Here is a 22961-nt window from a genome sequence, read left to right as displayed (position 1 = left end):
GGTTGTGTAAAAAATATTTGATATGCGATATGGAACTGAACTTCTTTCGCACCATACGTAGCCAACCGTGATAATCGGAGGTGACGTATTGTCTGCTTTTTCTATTTTTGTTACTTAGTCTCCAATGAAGCGAAATATTATTTTGTTATGTATAGTATCACCCAAATATAAGGATCATGCCTATAATATTTGGCAGTTAATATATTTTCCCCATATATACGAGAGCAAGGTTGTAAAGGAATTGTGTTAATGAATAAATCGTGCTTAAAACCTTTCAAGATTTCGCTTTAAAGCTTTCGTGACTGCAGGGATTCATCTTCTTGGTTCTTTCGGTAAAGTCACGTAGAAGGGAAATAATAAAGTAATAAAAATACATTGTATTTTATTAGGTTTTATTTTTATTATTTTATTATTTCCCTTCTACGTGACTTTACCGAAAGAACCAAGAAGACCTTTCAATATGTTTTTGCATAACCACGTTACTTTTATTTTCCTGTTGCATCCAATAAGAAAAACAATTAAGGGGGGGAAGATTAAGGTTAGATCAGGGGTCGGCAACTAAAATAAGAGCCATTTTTTTCGAATTCTGTAAAAAGAAAGCAGTCCATAAATACGTGTTGCCGACCTCTGGGTTAGATCGTGTAAAGCCCCCCCCCCCCCCCCCCCCAAAGGTCTGCATAGCGAACCAGTATCCAATTAGTTGGATCTCCAAAATTGGGGAAAGATCTTCCTTGGAACTGACAGTTTATACGGTGTGAATAACCAAAGCCGTCGCCCAGAGCTTCCTGGATGCCTAAGCACGAGTGCTGTGGGGGCCGACGTCCGCCCCACCGCCCTCGTTGGGCAGGTGGAGCGCAACGTTTTCCCCCTTCACTCCTTCCTCCACCACGCCGTTCGACCCCTCTCGCCGGGTCCCTGCCGATCGGGTGATCGGCCCCCCTGCACCAGCGCCCTCTCTGAGGGACATAGCCAAGTGGCTGGCTCACCACTGCCCGGGGGTTCTCACACGCCCACGTACACCACTAATATCAAGGCGGCTGGCTGCATGCACACGCGCGCCCTGCAGGCGCTCGTTTTACACAAAGGGCTGTATGAATATGCACGCGCACCTCCGGGTGACTAAGCCCTAATCTGCTCGCACACAAAGGCTAGCGCTAAACAAAAAGGACCAGCGGCGGTATGAATATGCGCGCACCTCTCGCTTTTAATGCTATTGTCGCTGTGTATACGCGGCACACTGCAGGCACTCGTTTTTCACACACACACGCGTGTAAACAGGCGCAAGCGTCGGCGGCCGTGTATATTTCAATACACGCGTGCCTCACACGCTCAAATTACCAGCACCGCGCCGAGGTTCCACCCACACACACAAGTCACACTACACCGATCCTCTGAACTAAAATGTATTACCGGCGCAAATACTTCGCGCGAAGAGCTTAGCTTAACTCTGCCTACGAACCCAGTCGCTCGAATGTCCTACCACGTACATCGAAGCTGGACTCACGGCATCCCACGGACGCTGAGAGAGTCGTCGGGAGAAGGACGAGAGAAGACTTAACCTATCACTATCTCGCAGCAGCACTCGCTGGCATCACACGGATGCTGTGAGCGGCTCGAAGAGGCAGGATGGCAGGGAGAGGGTCTTGACGGCCCGGAGGTTTAAGACAAGAGACCGAACGTTCCCGGGGCTCCCACCTTTATTCTCTTAACTTCAAAGGCCCATGGGGATGTCGCGCTGCGCAGACAATCATGCGCCTAGCAAACTGATGTCCCGCCCTTACCTGGAGCATTATTTTACGTTACGCCTAGACCCTTTGTGTATGCGCCCACCATCCCCCTTCCGGATTCAGCCAGTTTGGTCGGTGTTGCCGTTCCGCCGAATACACCTCCGCGGAGGGGTCCAGGGTTTTCCCTCCCCCTCCCCGTCTGCGCCACCCGCATACTATTTCCCCCCTGGCCCCTCCCCCCCCCCCGTGCTGTGAGCGTTCTCATTGCGGTGAGCCCGGTGAGTTTCTGTGTGCCCATACAATTTTAAGCCAATTTAGGGACACCGCAATGTAACCTGTCCTGAGGGTCGGCCAATCTCCTGGCACCGGGAAACCGTGGGACTCTCCGTCTAGGGGCCCTTCAGATTAAAACCCGATGTGCCAGGCAACCCCCCGTCAGGACACTACGTGGGTTTGCTGCGTGCGGTTGTGTGTTTAGTGCGGGGTCCGGGAGGGGATCACAGCGTTTGCGGAGTTGCTCCGCGGTCGTGGCACCAAAGTGCCACATGGGCCCCCCTTTGTTCGTTAGCACCAATAAAATCCTGGATTTAAAATATAGGATTCAGTCACCCACGATTAGACCGGATTCTCAAGTCTAGAGGTTTTGGATGGGGGCCTGAGTACATAAACATCCTATCAGACAGTGATTTGCGTATGCACCGAAGATGCGTGGTGCAAAATGCGAAGTTCCTCGGCGCATGGCATCCGTTCCGCAAACATGGACGGCGCGTCAGTGGTTGCTATGGATTACATCATCACTCCCACTCCACCAGCCAATCGGCTGCAACGGGGACTTCGGTGCCTAATTTGATGAACGCTACTGCAGCAGCAGCTCATCGGTTTCTTACAGAGAAGAGCAAACCTCGCGTCTGATGAGGTGGATACCCTCGTTTATTACGTGGGTGTACAAAGTCGATTTGTTAAAACTTCGTTTGGCAAAAAATGTCCTGCGTTGCTGCTCCACGTTTCTGGAATACATTTGGCGTTCATCTAAAACTTGGTTCCTACCCTTCACTCCCCCTCTTAATGTTCATATTTGACAAAAATACAATGCTTGCTTGCAACCTGCACCTACCTTTTTATGGCGCCTCTTGTTGACACACGTTCATGTTTGTTTTAGATTCGCGAGTTTCATTCACGACCGTTACGTACTTCGTTAGTTGCGCAATAATCCTTTCGGACCCCTGCACTTGTTCTCTGCAATATTGTTGTTGTTTTTGTCTTGATTTATTGTTGTTGCTGCTGCTGTGTTCACGCACCACGGATCTCCCTTGTAAAATAGCCGGACAACTGGCTAAACGGGATTTATTCTCGTGAAACAAACCCAACACCCTACACGAGGGGTGGGGAACGTCCGGCCCGCGGGCCGTATAATACCCGCAAAATAATTTGGTGTGGCCCTGCCAAGGCAACCGCAGGCGGGACTCGAAATTCAATAAATCTAGGAGCAAACCTGGAAAAGTAGTTGCGAGTTGCAACATTCATCAATACCAGATAACATCACACGCCTCGCCAAAGAGAAGCAGTTCCAGCCATCACATAAGGGGCGAGTTAATTAAATGTTTGACCAAATATGACGGGCTAATTTTTCAGTTGATAATTTTGTATGGCCCGTGAATGATGTTATAAATATACAAATGATCCCTTGGCAGAAAAAATGTTCCCCAACCCCTGCCCTACACGATCTTCCAATTTCGAACCTGAACTATGACAATTGGTTTTTTACCCTTTTATCTGGCAACAAAACTGACACCTTTTTGCGAGGAGTCATGTTTGCATAGACCACAATACCTGCAGTCATAATGCAAACAAAAAACATAACTCTGATAATGTATGCACTGTCCTTGAGGTTGATTGGTCCACACCCGAGACAGCTTTCCTTAGAGCCTAGTCTCACATGGTGTTGGACCAGATGACGCCAAAAGACTCCTCGTAAAAAAGGTGTCAATTTCGTTGCCAGATAAAAGGGTAAAAAAAAATTATCATTTTTTTCCACTCGCAAACGAGGTTCCAATGGTGCTGAACTATGACGTCAATCGCGTCGCACCGACACGCGGACGTCACTACGCCGGTAGTGATGTCATTACGTCGGCTGTAAAGCGCCCGCACACGGAAGTGACGTCAACGCGTTACGCGGTGACGCCATCGCGCTCGCTGGTTCATCCGTCGGGGACACGAGGGGAAGTCCAGGCGAGAAGGGGCCCCGCGCGGAGTTGCCTCACGGGGGGTGGGGGGGTGTGGACAGGAGACCCGGGGAGACCCACGGGAACCCAGCGGGCCGTGTAGACGCCCAGGGGGGTCGAGCCGGTGTCGCGTTCTGCCCGCGTTGGGGGTGAGTAGCGCGTCGCGGGGCGCATGCCCTGGGCTTGAGGGAGGCCGAGGCCTCTATCCTGATTGTCGGCCGCGGCCGCCGTCGACCCGGCCTCCACTCTCGCCCCCCCCCCGCCCCGTGTCAACGCGGCGAGGCTCATTCCCAGTATCGCGTGGTAACATCGGGGAGTGGCTGGCTGGGGTCATCGGAGTGGGGGGGGGGATGATTTATTCTCGGTGTGAATGTGTCACGGTCGTGAGTGTAATTCTCCGTCCCCGTGAGAGTCGAGGGAGTTTCACCGAGTGTCTTGAGTTTAGTTCGGACATTGCTCCCTTCGTGTCGAGCCTCGATCGGTTTCAAGTAGGACACTTTATACCCTCCCATGGTAAAATAAGTGAGATTTTCACTTCGGTTCCCACGTAAATGCAGTGTGTAATAAGGAAATTGTTGACCGAGGTGCGTTGTGCAAGTGGCTTTTAGGACAAAGGGCGATTGCCCTTCAGTTGTATCTTATTTGAACACGCTTGGGAGTGGTTTATGGAACCGGCGACATGTTCGGTATGTTGCACTAAAAGTTGAGATTACGTTACAGTTCCATAAGGCACCTCAGGATAATAAATATTGCCTTTGTCATTTAAAGTCGTGTAAGTGAAGCGTTACACACTTGATGTTATTGTGAGAAGTGAAACGTTACATATTTGAAGTTATTCTTTGGGTTTTTCGTTAAAGTCACGTATTATCTACGTGGCTTTACCGAAAGACCCAAAGAATATGAATTGCTGCAGTCACGAAAGCTTTAAGTCAAGATGTATACTTGATGATGTTTCATTCAACTGACCGGTGTAGGCTAGACTCCTTATCTCAGCCCGATTTCCTGGCTCACAACCTGCCCTCACTTTATAAACAACAAAATCATGAAATATAAACAACACATTTAAGATAAACTTATATAGGTGGAAGTGGAAGGGATTTTGAATTGCATATGCTACGGGTGTATGTCGTAAGAACGTCAGCACGACACGTCATATAAATGTAACTTCACGAACTTGTTCATCAACTATTAATATATGTTCACAGCTGATGTATTATCTGGGGCTGATGTCTAGATGTGTAACTGACTTGCTAGATATTATAGTAAATTATGCAAATTAATTGCTTATTGTGCGGTGAGCAAATACAGTTAACTCTCTAGTTAAAATCGGCAAATGTTCTAAAAGTATTCGTTTGCTTTATACGTTTAATACGTCGGCCCATTATGCAAGTGTAAACATTGTACATTACTGAAGATTGATATTGAATACGTTTTCTTTAGGCAATGGGATCCTTAAATCCCGAAGCGGCAGCCTTCAATCCATCACATCCAACGCAATGGGGTATCCAGTACTCTGACAGCAGCAGAGCATGCCCCCCTCCTGCAGGAGCTCAGAAAAATTCCGACACAGCTCGTCACAACAAATCTCGCACGTTTGATGGAGATTTGGACAACGCAAGAGTTGCTGAAAAGCACATTGGGAGTCAAATCAATAGTGCATCTGGTCATGTGGATCAACCTTTGCCAAGTGACAACGACGCTGATGTCAGACCCCACTTTGATGGTCCACGACGGCCCTTTCCTAGGCGAGAGCTGTACAGGGGCCGCACACAAGATTCCTATTCTAGAGGAGGCCACGCTGCCGATGGGTTTCCCAGAAGGGAGGCAAACCGTGATACAGACACCTTCGTTCAACAAGAAAGTAAAAGCAGTTTGAACCCCACAGAAAATAAACAGGGTGCTCAAAATGCTCGCAGGAATAGAAAGCAATATGGTGATCCTTTGTCCGATGGGGGAAAAGCCCGTGGAAATTATGAAGTTGGTGGCATTACGGGCAGAACACAACACCAAAGTTTAAATTATAATTCTGGCCAAACGGCAGTAGTCGGTGCACAGAGCAGCACAGACCACAAGGGGGAAGTTGCAGGTGAAAGCTACAGTCGGGGTGCCTCATGTGAGAAGGCTGCAGGAGATACTGGTACAGGAAGTGGAACAAGGCCAAAATATCATGATAAGTATAGCGGCAGATCTAGAGTAAACAGGGGAATGTCAGGCCCCGAAGTAGGCAAGGTTTTTAATTTGGAACAGAAGGAGGAAAAACCTCAGTATTCCAAGAAAACCAAGTCAAAGATGTACGAGTCAGAGCAGAGAGTACATGAAACAGAAGGTAATACACATCAGCAAGGAAATTATTACAACAGATCTGAAAAGAAATATGAAAGGGACTTTAAAGGAGGTAAAGGTTCCTCTGAAGCAAATTGGAGAAGCAACAGAAAACCTGAAGATGAAAGTGAAAGCATCGCCCATGGTGTAAAGAGAGCTGATGAAACAAAGAATAATTTAAAATTAGAAACTTCCATAAAACCTTTGGATAATGCCAACAAAGCTGAATCAATTGAAATTAATCAACCCTCTAGAGAGCATGGTAAAGATTTAGTGCATAAAAGAAGCAATTACCCTGTAGAGAGCATTCAGAAAAAATCAGATGTTGAGAAAAAATCTGGGAAATCCAAAAAACCAGGACCTGAAGTGTATAAGTCAAAAGAGACCCACACAGGTGTGTATGGATAGATTTTATTTTTTGTTACTATGCTTATATCAACATTTAAAATATATTTCAACGTTTTTATGATTTTAAATTTATATTTTTTGTGAATATCTGTTTTTTCCAAAGTGCATTTCCATTATGGCATGTGATATTTTAAGACCACATACCCATTTCGGGATGTGAGGAGACTTTTTAAAATCTGTAGCATCAGTTTGTTATATACACCGTGTGCATGCAGGTTTGCTAATCGAGCAGCTGATGGCCAGCACATACGAGTGTATGGTGTGTTGTGAGAGGATACGTGGCCACTCAGCTGTGTGGAGTTGCCAGAACTGCTACCATCTCTTCCACTTACCCTGCGTCAATAAGTGGGCACGTTCACCCACTGCCAAAGTTGAAGGTACTTGGTCACCTTGCAAACATGGTTCTTACCACTCATGGAAAAGGCTTCAATTGTAAACTCACATCTACACTTCGTGTACAATTTAATCCATGTAATTTGTTTACATGTCTTTTTAGTGAAATGTTTTGTTTGTTGTGGCCTGTACATGTGTAGATGGGAGCGATGGTTGGCGATGCCCAGCCTGTCAGAATGTTACCGACAAGGTTCCATCAAACTACCGCTGTTTCTGTGGTCAGTACACATGTATTTTTGTATATCAAAGTGTTATCTCTTTTACGTGCAAATTTTCTACAATAAAGGCTACTTCCATACAGTAAATAGTGGTGTTTTATTCAGGAAAAGTTCTCAACCCTGAATGGAATCGGACGGATATCCCTCACAGCTGCGGAGAGATGTGTGCGAAACACAGGCAGGGCAGCGACTGCCTTCACCCTTGCAACATGTAGGTTGGCAGGCGTTGTTCCTACACAAATAATAATTTCTATGCAACCCTGGCGTGGTGTTATACTTGTCGAATGCCGAATAATTGACTTGAACATGTTGCTTGTTTCCATGTTCTGTAGCCTTTGTCATCCTGGCCCATGTCCATCATGCCCTGCCTTTCTCACCAAAAAATGTGAATGTGGCCGAAGCAGGTAAGCTTTTTCTGTTTTCTTTTAAGAAATGAATCTAAAATTAATATTATTATAAACATTCCTCACCTAAATGTATGACACTTACCCCTTTGCTATTTCATTTCTCTATTAGAACTGGATAGGTTTTTTGTTTGAAGACTTGTATTATCCTATTTGCATTGCAAGCTGTGTTACTGTTTGGTTTTAATTCTACTGTGTGCGTTTTCTGGCAGCCAGTCTGTGCGTTGTGGTCAGTCGACCGTAGTGCGATGTTCCGAAGTTTGTGACAACTTGCTGAACTGTGGGAAGCACACCTGTGCTCTGATCTGTCATCCAGGAAACTGTGAATCATGCCCCATTAAGCTGGTACAAGGTGTGTGCTATAATCTTAACTGAAACATAATTGGAAACTCAAATTCGATTTTTGTTGCTCAACTGCCACTTTTGTGACATATACATAGTTAGGCATTCAACATTTTTAAAATCCACATTTTCGAAACAGTTTGACTTCTAACAATAATTGCAGAAGATGTAATTATAACTTATATTACTCCTGTTTCACTAGTTGCTGGTCTAGATGATAATTGACTGCTAACTTAATATGATAACATTCTTAAACTCTTTAACTTGCACAATTTTAGTGTATGGAAGCCTACTTAAAATTATTTCCAATATGTGAATTAAGTTGAAACAAAAGAAAATCTACATTGATGTATAAAGCCTGTGATAATATAAAGTTGGGCCTGAAAGCGTGCATATAGTATTATACGCAGGAATAGTTATTCATGTTTGTTGCCATTATATAATTTCTAATTACTGTTAGCCTGAAAAATATATATTTCCATGCTGTATATGTGTTTATTTCTCAACCTCTGGCAGTGTGTCACTGTGGAGCTACCAAAAGAGAAGTGCCCTGTGGGGGAGAACTTAAAGAGTTCTCTTGCGAGAAGCCGTGCAACCGGTCAGTCCTACACTCTTGGAAAAAGCATATACAAATGTCGATTGTTATTTTCACATCAATGAAAAGGATTTTAGAGCAGTGTTAATATGCATCATCGAAGTCAAATACAGATACAACCGTTTGTTTAATATTGGCATTGACATCTCTCTTTTTTCTACTTTTTTATAACTCATTCGCGAATACAAAATTTTACTCTCTTTTCTCCACTTTTCCACTGAACAGATCTCTGGCTTGCGGAAACCATTGCTGCCAGGAGTTGTGCCACCCAGGCGTTTGCCGGCTCTGCCCCCTGCTGCCTGGGGAGGCCGGGAGCTGTCCCTGTGGACAGACATCATTGGAGAAGCTTCTCGACCTGGGCAGCCCAGAGCGCAAGAGCTGCACAGACCCCCTGCCCACTTGCACCAATGTGTGCGGGAAGCCCCTGCCGTGTGGCTCAGATGGTGAGAAGGACTAACTTTGTGCGTGTGCTTGTGCCCGTGGAGTGTTTTGTTCACCAACGGTTGAATGCCCGGTCACTTTGCCCTGCCACTTTAACATAAGGGCAAACTGTTTAACAGGATGAGTGCCCATTTGAGTCACTCATGTACTTTATCAAATACAAAACTGAGTAAATTGCATGATTTTCTAAAAATGCACACCTGTTGGTGTATTAAGGAGATATACTCCCTAGGAACCCTCATTTCGTGATGCTTCTGCTTGTTCACATACAATCCACCTGGCACTTTGTTGTCATTCTTTGTGTATGGAATTGTAGTAACCTTTCATATGTGGTTGATGTTTGCTGTTGTTCATAGATCTGGTTCATACCTGCCCGGCTATATGCCACGAAGGGCCCTGTGCACCATGCACAGGTGTGTCGACCATTGTTTGTCGATGTGGATGCAAAACTAAGGTGGGCACCTGCTGTTTGTCAAAACATTTGTTTACACCTCTTTTATGAGGCCATACCTTTTTTCTTGTTCATAGGGAAATTATGAGAATCTTGTTCACGGTTCACATGCTCCAACATGTGGTGATGAGTTGTCATTTTGTTCTAACAAAAAGGTTTAATCAGTTTCCACAAATGCAAGTTCACAACATTAGCCCGGTTCAGAACTAACTTTTATTTTAAAGTTACATTTAGGGCTGCAAGATTGTTTTCATTTTTTTCATTCGCTTGAAAATGCATTTCATGCTGCCGTTATTACGTTGAGTTCATGAGAATGATTGTAATGTGTTGCATATAACCGAAAGCAGGGAAGCAACTCTGCTGTATGGTGACTTGTTTCTTGTAGTTTAGCCAGCTTTGCACCGTATATGTCATTGTTGTGCTAGATTAAACTCAACACATTATTTTTACAGTTATATTTCCAGTTATATGTGATCATTTAAAATGTCTAGTTTTTTACAGGAAAAGCAACAAATTCACTAAAATATTGTGTTCTATTTGCATAAATAGAAGGCAAATTGTTGTCTACGCGAGGTTAAACTATTTTTTACTTGTAGGAGGTACCCTGTGTGGAGGTTCAAGAAAGTGGTAAGTGAAAGCTCATTTGATAATCTTATTGCAAATTAACATTTGATATTTAAATACGAAAAAAAACTTTGCATTATTTCTAACTTGATAATATTGTATGCTTATTTTCAATTACTTTACATAAGACTACAAAGGTCTACATCAAGTCCAGGTCACTCTTTTTCCATGTTAAATGCAATTGCGAATGGTGATATAATGTATTATTTTACTTCTGGCATGCTATGCAATCGAGGTTGTTGTATCAACCCAAGAGTATATTTTGTTAATTTTCCTCCTGCCTGGTGGCTAAATTAATAAGATAAGTTTTATACAATGCAAAAGTAAAAATTGCATGGCAGGCGTATACATATTTGATTGATGGTCTAAACAGTCCTAAAATATTTTTTTGCATGATGTAATTTATTACACATTTAAATTACGCATGATGTCTTGCGCATTAAACTACTGTTCATTAATATTACATTTACCTTTTAAAAATTATTATACTCAGAGCATCGCTTTGGGCTTTGAGTTAAAATATTTTAATGTAAGTTTTAGATGGGCTTTTAATATGGATCAAAGACTTCATACAAAGGACAATGGGTAATATTTGTTCTCTTAATACAAGACGGCCTTCTATAATTTGCTTTACTGTGGGTGTGCTGATGTTTGTAAATGAAAATGTTTGCTCATTAAGCTTAAAAATACAAACACACTTGTATCATGGTGTCAAATAAATATGCAAAGGATACTAATGTAAACACATTGCACATTTAAAAATGTATAAGTTCTTGTAAGTTTTTAAACATAAGCATAAATCCCCTTTTCCAATTTAATTTGCCTTCACAGTTGAGCTGGTTGCTTAAATTACTGTGCATGTATTAATCATTGAGGGCAATGCCACGGTCATCAGGGACAAAACCGTGTACAATAACAAAATTCAGGACCTACTTAATGATGGTAGCTATATAACAATTAAAAGAGATCCCATCAACAGCCTCGTTACAAAAACGAAGAGTATCATCATTGATTCAGCTTCATTAATTGAACAGACCAAACGGTTTTCCTTAAAACCTTCTGCTGCTAGACCACCCAGATGATATGGCTTACCAAAAATCCATAAAGAAGGTACACCCCTTCGTCCCATCGTCTCCACCATTGGCTCACCCACCTACAAACTGGCCCGATATCTGTTTGAGATCTTGACGCCATTCACTGGTAAGACCACCTCTTCTGTACTTAACTCAGCTCACCTGGTATCATCAATTAAAGACATCTCACTGTCCCCAGATGATTTGCTCGTTAGTTTCCATGTTGTTTCTTTGTTCACCAAAGTTCCTGTGCCTGATACCATTGCAATAATTGAAGATTTGGTCCAACAAGGACTGAATGCTGATGTACCAGCCCTGATTAGACACTGCCTCACCAATACATCACCTGGAATGGAACAATCTACAAACAAACTGAAGGCATCCCAATGGGTTCTCCCTTATCTCTGGTTGTAGCCAATATTTTCATGAAAAAAATTGAGACTGATGCCATCCAGGCATTCACTCTATGCCCGTCCTTGTGGAAGAGGTACGTGAATGACACGTTTGTCATCTGGCCACATGGCCGACCAGCTCTGAAACAATTCCTCAACAACATCAATTCCATACACTCATCCATCAGATTCACCATGGAGGTAGAAAAGGATGGCATGCTACCTTTCTTGGATGTCCTAATAAATAAGAGACCAGATGGCTCAATGAGCCATTCTGTCTACAGGAAAGTAACCCATACTGACGCCTACCTAAAACCTGATTCCCACCACCATCCATCCCAGAAGAATTCCCTCATCAAAACGCTGCACCATAGAGCTCAATGTATATACGACCATGAACACCTAACCAGTGAACTAAAACAGTACACGAAGCTCTCAAGGCGAATGTATATTCTGACTACACAATCCGCAAAGCCATCACCCCAACCGTGAGGAAGGAGCCATCTGAGGATCCAATCAAAAGCAATATCTTGCCATACATAGCAGGGGTAGCCAAAAATATTTACAAAATCATGAACAAACTCAAGATCCAGGTCCGATTTAATACAGTACATAAAATGTGTGATCTGATCTCATCTGTGAAGGACAAGATTCCTGACATGCAATATCCCGCCGTCTACAAACTAAGTTGTATCTGCGGCAGCAGTTACATTGGGGAAACTAAGCGACATATCTCGGACCGTGTTCGTGAGCATAAGATAGATTTCATATATGGTAGGACCAATACTTCTGCTGTGGCTGATCATTATTTTAATGCAGCTGGCTCACACGAAATTTATTTCTCTAAGACGATGGTACTTTGCAAGCCTAATGGCTATCAACAAAGATTTGTTCATGAAGCCATCCATATATAGAGACAGAGACGCAATTTAAACCGAGAGGATGGTTATAAACTCGGCAATCATTGGAAAGATGTCCTCAACCACTTTGGGTCATGACTTGATTTGTCTTTTCTTGTCAACCTCCACCGTCAGCAGTGCGGGTGTGTGGAGCGAGGTGCAATTGATTGTCTGGCGGCCCTTTGATTAGTGTAGTTGCTTGTCCTCTCCTACATTAACATTAGCTGCCCCGCCCATGCTGCTGACACACTTTATAAACAGTTTGCCTTTAGAGGCTAACCCCCCTTTTCCTGATGATGACCGCTGGTGTTGCGATCGAAACGTCGTGGTTTGATTTTATTTTTATTACTGAAAGAACCAATAATAAGTCTACGTTATAGACTGCCAGTACGCTCACTCAGGTCAATAACCAGGCTACAGTCTACATCAGTGGTTTTTGTTTTTTATTATTTGTATTCACTTTATTTTTTTTTTTCTACGTGACTTTACCAAAGGAACCAAAGGATATGAATTCCTGCAGTCACGAAAGTTTTAAGTCAAAATTTATAGGTTAATTATTATTGATTATTATTAATGTTAATATGAAATTTAAACCGAAAGACCTAACGAGTAATTTTAAACCAATGATAATTTAATTAATTATCAGTTATTATTCACCAAAAAGACATAATATGTATCACAGAGCAGAAGGAGTCATATATGGGCAGTGACATCTGTTAATGGAGATGAAGCACAATGTAAACTTACACTTTGAAGGAAATAGTGTATACACTTTGATGAGTAACCAAAAACATTGCTTGCTGTAATAATATTCTTTGGCAATGTTCATTGTCTGAACGCATGCCTTCAACTCTGGTTTCCTGCCACAAGCACATATGGGACAGACTGCTGCATAGAGGGCAGCCACCACATTCTTGAGTGGCATTGTAGCTTTTATTGAATGTCCCAGAAATGGGTAGGCAATATCCACGGAGATGGTGATATCTAATCTCAAGAAGACGACATACAGGATGACGAGTGTGATGATAACTCTAGCAGAATGTACCTCATTTGTGATGGGTTTAATCAGATGAGACAGTCCTCTCTCACCTGCTGCCTGTGCCTGCATAATATGCGCAGGATCGCTGCATTCACCACAACCATGAAAACGATTGTGAAGACATCCTTCAAGAATATGAAGATTTTACCATGAACAAGCCTAAAAGTCTTGTTTGGAAACTTGTAGAAGCAGGACCCTAAACTAGACTTGTTTTTATCCAAAGTTACATTTGTGAGTTGTGACGTAGAAAATGGAATGAAGAAGCTCAAGGCCAACTGGGAAGGTAGCCAAGACAATGGCGTTAAACATGTGAACCAATTGCTTGTTTTTGTAGCGCATTTTTAACGAGCTGTGTAGCAGTGAAATAATCTGAGCCCGAATGTGAACCACACACTCAAGGACCGAGTTGAGGCTACAAAGAACAAGCACATTCGGACAAAGAGGCTGTGGTTTTTACTGATGTCGGCTACAAAATGTGCTTGTTCTTTGTAGCCTCAACTCAGTCCTTGAGTGTGTGCTTCACATTTGGGCTCAGATTATTTCACTGCACTACAAAAGCAAGCAATTGGTTCACATGTTTAACGCCATTGTCTTGGCTACCTTCCCAGTTGGCCTTGAGCTTCTTCATTAAATTTTCTACGTCACAACTCACAAATGTAACTTGGATAAAAACAAGTATAGTTTAGGGTCCTGCTTCTACAAGTTTCCAAACAAGACTTTTAGGCTTATTCATGGTAAAATCTTCATATTCTTGAAGGACGTCTCCACAATCGTTTTGTTGGTTGTGGTGAACGCACAAGCAATCATCATCAGGTGATGATAATTGCTTGTGTTGCAGTCGAAACGTCGTGAGAATTTTATTGTTTTATATTTTTATGTTTTATTATTTTATTGTTTACCTTCTACGTGACTTTACCAAAAGAACGAAGAATATGAATCCCTGCAGTCATGAAAGCTTTAAATCAAAATTTATTAAGAAGCTGCATGTGACTTGATGACTTGTTTTGCAGAAGGGCTGAGCTTCATTTGCGACAGGCGGTGCAACAAGAAGAGAAAGTGTGGCCGACACAAGTGCAACCAAGTGTGCTGCGTGGTAAGCAATCCCTTCAGCTCAGACGTCGGTGACACCCAGAGGCTCAGTGCAATCACTGTCATGCATAAAATCTGTTGAAAGGGTCCGTTGGTGTGTATGTATTTGTCAAGTGAAATTCAACATTTAAGTAAATTATATGAAATAAATTGCATCAGGAAATGGTTATAAATATGTTATTCTTCAATTAGAGAAATTTAAGCTTGAAGAACCTGATGAGCTATAAAGCACTTTATCACAGGTGTCCAGCCCAAGTTGTTTCGGCAATGGCGGAAAATTACAGAGGAACTCTTATAGGTAGATAAATTAAGCAATCGTACATAAACTCAAACTAAAACAATATTGCATGGAAAAACATAACAGTAATAGTTAAAAATGATACAAAGAATCCATTTTACATTTCAATTGAAGTTCTACAGTTCTTAGAGCATAGTTACAAGTCACTTTTGCAAATGTCGCTGTAGTTGGTAATTGACTTTCAAGTAAGTATCAATGCAGGAATTTCACTTGTTTCATATCCTAAAACGTGAAGTTTATTCCTGGCCGAGTCTTATGGTCTTGAACACCCATGGAGGCATGGGGCTGCAGTGATGTAATTTTAAGCAAGTCCGTCCCTCAAGCCCCTGTTCCCTTTGCCCCCCCCCCCCCATTCCCAGCAGGATCCCGAGCACGCGTGTCCTCTGATATGTGGTCGCACGCTGTCGTGCAAGCTGCACAAGTGCGAGGAGCCCTGCCATCGCAGCGACTGCCAGTCGTGCTGGCAGACAAGTGCGTGTCTCCATGCATCATACAGCAGTGAACATATAAGCAGTTTTCAGATTGGTTGTTGCAAGTCAGTGCCTCGATAGCGTAACATGTTATTCCATTGCCTCCTCTGCTTTACTGAGTGTTCTTATCATGTAAACTATAATGCAAAGTGGCCACCAACGAAGATATCTTGATGCTCTTCAATACTGGTGGTCCTTGTGTGCTTTATCATTGTCAACCTCATTCTTATTGTGTTTGTAGTGTGTAATTTACAGTGCAGGTTTCTCTTACCTATGTTTTGCTTGGTTTACCACCCGTGTCACTTGAAGTTTTTTTTCCTGCTCTTTATTATGAATATAAAGTTGGTGAAGCCAACAACTTTTTTATTCCACTACATTAAGTGTGTATGTAGAACTTATTTCGCAGCGTACGTAGCCAACCATGAGAATCAGAGTTGCGGGCAAAGGATAACAAACTAAACACAAAGTGTAATGTGTTGAAAATTGCAACATTTTTTCAGCAGAATATGTACTTATTGTGCTTTGCAGGCTTTGAGGAGCTGATGTGTTACTGCGGAGCTGAGGTGTTATTCCCCCCAGTGTCATGCGGCACAAAACCACCCGAGTGCAAGCAGCCTTGCTCCCGCCAGCATGATTGTGATCATCCAGGTGAGTCTACAGTTCTGCTCACTGAGGCACTGCTTGCTCTGAGTAAAATCTATTTACCCATTACAGGTGGTGGCAGTCTTTTAACTACAAGGCGTTGTAGCTGTGATTTATTTTTTCTTTTCAGTGTACCACACATGCCACAGTGATGACAAGTGTCCTCCGTGCACATACCTGGTCGAGAGGTGGTGTCTTGGCAAGCATGAGGTTTGTTGCCATGTTTCTTGAGCCTCCCTTTAATGATCAATTTAAACTAATGGCAGCACTGTATTTTACGCAACCAAGTAACAAATGGAGTGATGCTTTTTTTGTTTTGTTTCCTGTTTGACACTGCAGCTACGTCGTAATATCCCATGCTACCTGCGGGAGATTTCATGTGGCTTGCCCTGCCAGAAGACTTTACCGTGCGGACAACACAAGTGTGCCAAGGCCTGCCACCGTGGAGAGTGTGTGCCCAGAGCCCTGGCAGAGCCGGATGGAGAGCCTTCTGCCGTGTTGGGGTGCGGTCAGCCCTGCACGATCCCTCGGTCAGGCTGTGCCCACCCTTGTGGCTCCGTATGCCACCCTGGGCTGCCGTGCCCCAGGACCTCGTGCAAAGCCGAGGTACAGTGTGCCCACTTGAATTTACTGGCGCAAATGCTGAAGTAATAGATTATAATGTCGAACTCATTACACACAAAGTGCTTGCCAAAATTGTACCACAATACCTTGCTGATTTCGTAAAGGAGCATAAACCATCACGCAAACTCGGTCATCCTTGCAGCGGCTTTTGGCTAGCCATTAAACAAAGACGGTCACTGCATCGCACGCTTTCAAATGCGCTTCTGCGGCCGTCTAATACTCTTCCAATAGTAGGAAGCCACTGGAGCTATGCACTGTCAAATCGAAATTGATAACTAATTTCTTTACAATTACTTTTTGTGTTTAGTTTCTTGTCCTTCCCCCGCACCACCGATTAGCACAGCTGGCTACGCATGGCGCGAAAGAAATTCAACATGATACGTACATACATACAAGATGCCTGTGCAAGGTCGCTGCTGCAGCGAGCTGATGTGCGTGTCTGCCTTCCTGCAGGTGACACTGCTATGCAGCTGCAGTCACAGGAAGGAGAAGCTTCCCTGCTCACAGTCCTCCTCCTCCTACCAGCGGTGAGGCTCTCCACCCAGCTGGGGCTTGATATTTCTCTTTCAAATCGGTAACGCTCATCAAAAACAATCCCTAGTCAATCTGAACGAGCATTATTAGATCATATTTTTGGAATTTTACATGTCTCATCATGTATTCTGTGATTTGATTGTAAGAACTGTTAAACAAATGAATGTGGAGTATGCTTCAAGGTGTTTTTATTCATTTTCATAAACCTGTTGATGAACCTTTTGTGACATGGTACGATGTGCAACTTGTGGTTGCGGGTGTTTCTACCTTCGCAGAATTGCTACAATAGCATTGGTGAGCAAGCTCTCGGACATGCAGATGGGAGAGTGCACGGAGCTCGCCAAATTGGTGACTGAGAAGGAGGCGCAGCAGTCCAGGTGCACACGCGCGTTTTGTTGATCACACTTTTAAAGACTTAAAGAAAGAGTGCACCGCAGTAGAATCCCTACAACTCTCATCTCACTACCAGATGTGCACATCAACAACAGGATATTATGTCACGTGGCCCTCCCTCACTTGATTTAATTGCAAGTGTCTGGAAATAGAAGGACTCCCATACTTAGTGCTACCCCCTCCCCCTGCCTACCCCCCTTCCTGCCTACCCTTCCCCTGCAAACCCCCACCAACTCCTTTCCTAATTCTAAACTGGGCCTCATAAAAGCTCACCAGCAGTACTTGGTCAAATAAGTCAAAGTTAACATTGCGTGTGTGTATCTGCGTTTAAAGAAAAACAACCCAATTGTGATTCCTTCCATTAAATGAACACATTCTTCATGTTTTAGTTACATATGTATTTTAAAGTGACAAGTGGTTTATAATTCTTAGTTTCAAGTTGTGCTGTATGCCACTGCATACCTAGAAAACAATGCCAAGTTTTTGTGGAAGTTTGATGCAAAATTCCAAGAGGCATCTTATTCAATTCACTGGTATGTCATGGTATGCAAGGTGTATAACAGTGTTGTAGTTACGCTTTCGAGAAAAAAAAAATCTCCTTTTAAATGTTTACCACAAGTATGGTGTTGTAAATATCGTAACATTGTTTGTAACATATTTGTTTTCTTGCAGTGATTTTTTTTGTTTTTTGACAGACTGGAATGTACAGAAGAGTGTGCTGTGTTGGAGAGAAACAGGTGAAATACATTTATTATTTGCGCATTATATCCTACACATAACCCATGGAAAAATAGTTGTGTAATCGTTTCGTTACGTGCATTGGTGGTTCATTTTCGAACATATGTCATGGCTCTTCATTGTTCTGTTTTCCAGACGGCTGGCAGAGGCCCTGAACATTGATCCATCCACCAACCCCTTCAACAAAGCAGTTGCCATGAAATACTCTGACTTCTTGAAGGAAGAGGCCAGGTACTATGTTTATTAATAGTACCAGTGTGCTTTCCTTCCCTGCAGGAGTAATAATCGCTCATTATATTCTTATAGAAATGTATAAAAGTATCTATACGTTTTATAAATCATGTAAGGCTGGCTGAACAAAGTGTACAAAGCATGAAAGGTTGCATTGAAATATTTACGTTTTAAATTACTTTGACACACGTGGACTAAGCATTTAATAACGAGTTGGCCGACAGCCACATCTGCGGCAATTACATTTTTGCTCCCTGCTAGACATGTTATTCCATGCTTTAATTTCCTTAAATAATCAAAGGAAGTTCATGGTTGATGCACTTCTCTATTTGAAGATTTGGGTTTATTTTTCCCTACCTCCCTCTTGAGACTTCGTCCATCTATCTTGAGGCCCCACCCCCTCTTTTTGAGGTCCCGCCCCTTCCTCCAGACACGGACTTGATGTCCTGGCGCTCCAGGATACTCGCGTCTTGGGATGCCCTACATGCCAGTGTCTACCACATCCATGGATCACAAATCTAAAATAAAAAAATCTCTTCAGTGTGCGACAGTGGTCATCCAGAAGATACTGTACAACATCATTGGAACCTCCTTTGCCAGTAACAAAATATGATAATTGTTTTTTTACCCTTTTATCTGGCAACAAAACTGACACCTCTTTTTTTACAAGGAGTCATGTTTACATTGACCACAATACCTGCGGTCGGAATGCAAACAAAAAACACAACTCTGATAATGTTGCACTGTCCTTGAAAATGATTGGTCCACACCTGAGACAGCTTTTCTTAGAGCCTCGTCTCACATGGTGTTGGACCAGATGACGCCAAAAGGCGCCTTTTGGTGTCTTAGAGCCTAGTCTCACACCATGTGAGACTAGGCTCTAAGAAAAGCTGTCTCAGGTGTGGACCAATCAATTTGAAGGACAGTGCATACATTATCAGAGTTGTGTTTTTTGTTTGCATTCCGACCGCAGGTATTGTGGTCAATGTAAGCATGACTCCTTGTAAAAAAAGGTGTCAGTTTTGTTGCCAGATAAAAGGGTTAAAAAACAATTCTCACTGTACAACATCTTACGATGCAATGCCTGAACCACAAATTTGAAGACGACATCACAGTGATACACTCCGCTGCTCCTGATGCGGTTGTTTGGCACAACCACCTGAATGTTAAATTGTAGTTGTTGCTCTGCATTTACATCAGCCATGCGAAATAATAATTTTGGACGTGTTTTTAAATACGGTGCCACTTTTTTTCTGCGAGGCTTTGGCAACTGTGGGATAAAGAAAGTTGATTTTAGTGATGCAACGCGAGTGGGTAGTAATGGGGGCCTGGGGAAGGGGAGGAAAAGTAGTAGGTAGTGGTGGGGCGGCTTCATGATAAAACCAACATTTCTCTGACAGCAGTGCAATAATAATGGCAGTTAGAAAATGAACTCACGTGACGGTTTAACCAAAGATACGATGGACTGATAACAGTGACCCACATTCTCATATTTCCTTCTCATGTATTGGCTGTAAAAGCGATGTTATGCGTTACAGGAAAGATTTGAAGTTTGTGCACGGAGTAGAAGACGAAATACGCAATCTGGTAGAAGCCACGAACAAGGTGGGTGGGAAGAACGGCTTCATTCGCTTTCATTTTCAACTGCAGACGTTAAAGAATAACTGTTATCTTTCTTTTCGTCAAATTAAGCTAGTGTATTATACATTTTCAAAACGACAAAACTGAATCCAATAAATTACTTTCACATGTTAAATCATTGTCAACACATAACATGATTTTTACGGGTGTATATTTTATAGTGCGACCTGAATAACCTTGTTATTGAGGCCCTGGAGGAAACGAACAGTCACCTGCCGGGCCCCCCTGGTGTTTTAAGTGCCTCTCGGTTGCTTTTGTGCACAGGGCAAACACGCACGTCGCAGCCACTGCTTTCCGCCCATGAACCGTGACCACCGGCGCGTGATTCACGAGCTGGCCGAGAGCTACGCGCTTGAGAGTCTGAGCTACGACAATGAGCCCAAGCGCAACGTTGTCGTCACGGCCATCAGGTCTGCTGCCCTTGCTCTTACCATTCATTCCCTGTACGATGGCTGGGCTTTTTTTCACATGCCAACAACACTCGAGGCTCCCCCCATGTTCTGTGCTCTCCACACCTCCGCTTTCCAGTTGTTTTGATCTCTTGTCGCGTCTCTGTTAAGTTTACATTGCCCGCATAAGATGCGGAGAAAAACTCATCCCAAGGATGGGTAAAATAGGACTATTTGGTCATTTTGAATATTTGGTCATTTATATGGAGCTTGCACACACAATTTCTGTCTGGTGTCAACTATCAGTTTACCTTCATCACTGTGATTTACCATAACTCGGTTAATCCTCATAACTGTCAGTTGGTGCTCATTTCAAATGCTTTCCACCTTTGGCGACCTGCCACATCTCTCATTGAGAGTCCCTTCCAACTCCTCACATTTTTCCTCCGCTTTTTCCCTTAAAACATTTGATGCAATTGAAATTATTTTTTTTTGTAGGGGGAAGTCGTGCAACCCAAGCCCACCCCTGTGCGCCCTGATAGAGAGGGAGCTGGGACCCAAGCCTCCTCCCCCGATACCACACCACGCAAATCGGTGAGTGTACACAGAAAACTCTTAACACCTTACTGGGTTTATGTATGTGCGTGTAATTTACTTCAAAATCTTTCTAGGTCCAGGCTTTTGCCTTATTGCATAATCACTTAAAATGCGTGTGCATTGGTGTAATACTTGATTTGCTTGAATGTGGCCAAATGCTTTGCTATGTAGAGCATTCGGCCCGAGTAATTTAGACTGCCGAGTCATAACTGGCCCTCTCTGGTTGTGTGCCCTTAGCCTTGACAAGCCGGCGTCGGATGTCCCAGCAGTGGCGAAAGATGAACCTACCATCGACTACTTCGACATGCAAGAATGAGTCGTGAAATCCCACCGTCTTCTCGGTTTTTGAAGCCGTCGTATATTTCTTTTGTGTACATCAATCTTGGACGTCATATTTGGTAGAGCAAACTCTCCTTGATGAGTGCATACACAACGTAACTTTTTAAATTGATAAAACGTTACATGCCACCACAATTTGTTCTCATTGAAAATACTTCAGATTTTAGACTGGTTTAAATAATCAAAACTACAAATGGGAGTAAATGATAATTTAAAATATTCTAATTAATGTTGCATAAGCATACTTTTGAATTTAATTGATGGGTGGTTGTATGTGATGAGAATAATTTCAAAGTCAGCGTTTACATGCATACGTTTGTTTGCATTTTCTGGACTGTATGATGCAAAAGCTTAAGGTGCATTGCTGGACGTGACCCCTTGGACATGACTGAGGTCGACTTAAAAGATGGTAAACGGTTAGGGTTGCTCATTTACACATTCCTCCCTGTAAGCACATCAATCATAAAAGTCGAAACCAATTCAGATTGTGCTGTTGAGGAAAGATGTTTGCAAATTCAGCTTGCATTTTTGGAATTTAGAGTGCTGCCTTTTGGAATCTGTATTAAACGTAGGTATGCCTTTGTTTTGTAGCATGCATAACCGCCACTGAATTATTTTGCAGAATTAACGAACGCTATTTAGTTGTGGATCTTCCCGATTCAAAAAGTCCTAAAGTTTAGAACCTGCAGCACAAAATTAACGAGGTTTGTCCTGTGGAAATCATAGTTGGCAAGGCTGACAGATTTGGCGGTCAGTTGTGCATGATAATTAAGTCATCTTATAGGCAACTGTAAACCTTTGGCTAAGCATAATAATAGTTACACAATGTGGGCATTCAAAATCAACTACTTAACATACTATGTTTTAAAATGCTTTTTTATTCAATTGAGAGGACTTGCAGTGCACGTATCATAATACATTTGCAGATATTACTTAGTTCCAACTTAAACAAATAAAGTACAAATAATGATATGCATAACATGGCTGTACATTACATGTATGTTCAATTTAAAATGCTTGATGCCTCAGAAGGCATTGCGTATGAACCATTTTAATGTTGGGTTCCTGACAATTCAGATGAAATTGCTGTATAAAATGTGCATCGGACCGCTGCAAAACTAGATGTAAGATCGCTTGTCAAGTGTTAAGAAGTAAGGTCTCAAATGGCCTGAACTCTTTACAACCACAAACAAACCTTGACATTTTAATCATTCACGGAGGCATGTATAGTTGAAAACTGCATAAAAACTGCTTTTTTGCTGCACGTGATCAAGAAAATAAACAATTTTGCATTGTCCATTGCAATGTTTGTTCTTTTCAAAAGCAGTCCTCTTCGTAATGACACTTGTATGTTTCAGGTGCTTTGTGTTTAAACACATTCCTGTGGAGGGAGCTGGTAGGAACGTTGGGTTGCTCTGGTCAATGG

At 42.8% G+C, this 22961-nt stretch overlaps 1 protein-coding gene across 2 annotated transcripts; it reads left to right on the top strand.

Annotated features, from left to right (window-relative positions):
* Window positions 1-3943: 3943 nt before the first annotated feature.
* On the top strand, window positions 3944-22832 carry NFX1 (nuclear transcription factor, X-box binding 1). Of its 2 annotated transcripts, none has more exons than XM_061555469.1 (24): window positions 3944-4098; window positions 5390-6665; window positions 6895-7056; window positions 7213-7290; window positions 7396-7501; window positions 7623-7694; window positions 7907-8046; window positions 8553-8634; window positions 8857-9074; window positions 9429-9526; window positions 10120-10150; window positions 14561-14643; window positions 15300-15408; window positions 15936-16055; window positions 16180-16259; window positions 16389-16655; window positions 17127-17200; window positions 17483-17584; window positions 18296-18337; window positions 18474-18569; window positions 20108-20174; window positions 20475-20620; window positions 21098-21193; window positions 21434-22832. In XM_061555469.1, the coding sequence occupies exons 2-24, from the start codon at window positions 5393-5395 to the stop codon at window positions 21510-21512; spliced, it is 3621 nt and encodes a 1206-aa protein (XP_061411453.1). In that variant the 5' UTR covers window positions 3944-4098; window positions 5390-5392; the 3' UTR covers window positions 21513-22832. The 2 variants fall into 2 exon arrangements, with proteins under 2 accessions (XP_061411453.1, XP_061411452.1); XM_061555468.1 differs by having other exon boundaries at window positions 15297-15408.
* The last annotated feature ends 129 nt before the right edge of the window (window positions 22833-22961 follow it).

The sequence above is a fragment of the Lethenteron reissneri genome, chromosome 21 (genome assembly GCF_015708825.2).
Source record: "Lethenteron reissneri isolate LAM-NWPU_2019-01 chromosome 21, ASM1570882v1, whole genome shotgun sequence".
Taxonomy (NCBI): domain Eukaryota; kingdom Metazoa; phylum Chordata; class Hyperoartia; order Petromyzontiformes; family Petromyzontidae; genus Lethenteron; species Lethenteron reissneri.
The sequence above is the reverse complement of the archived record's forward strand: the minus strand, read 5'-3'. Positions and strand labels throughout refer to the sequence as shown.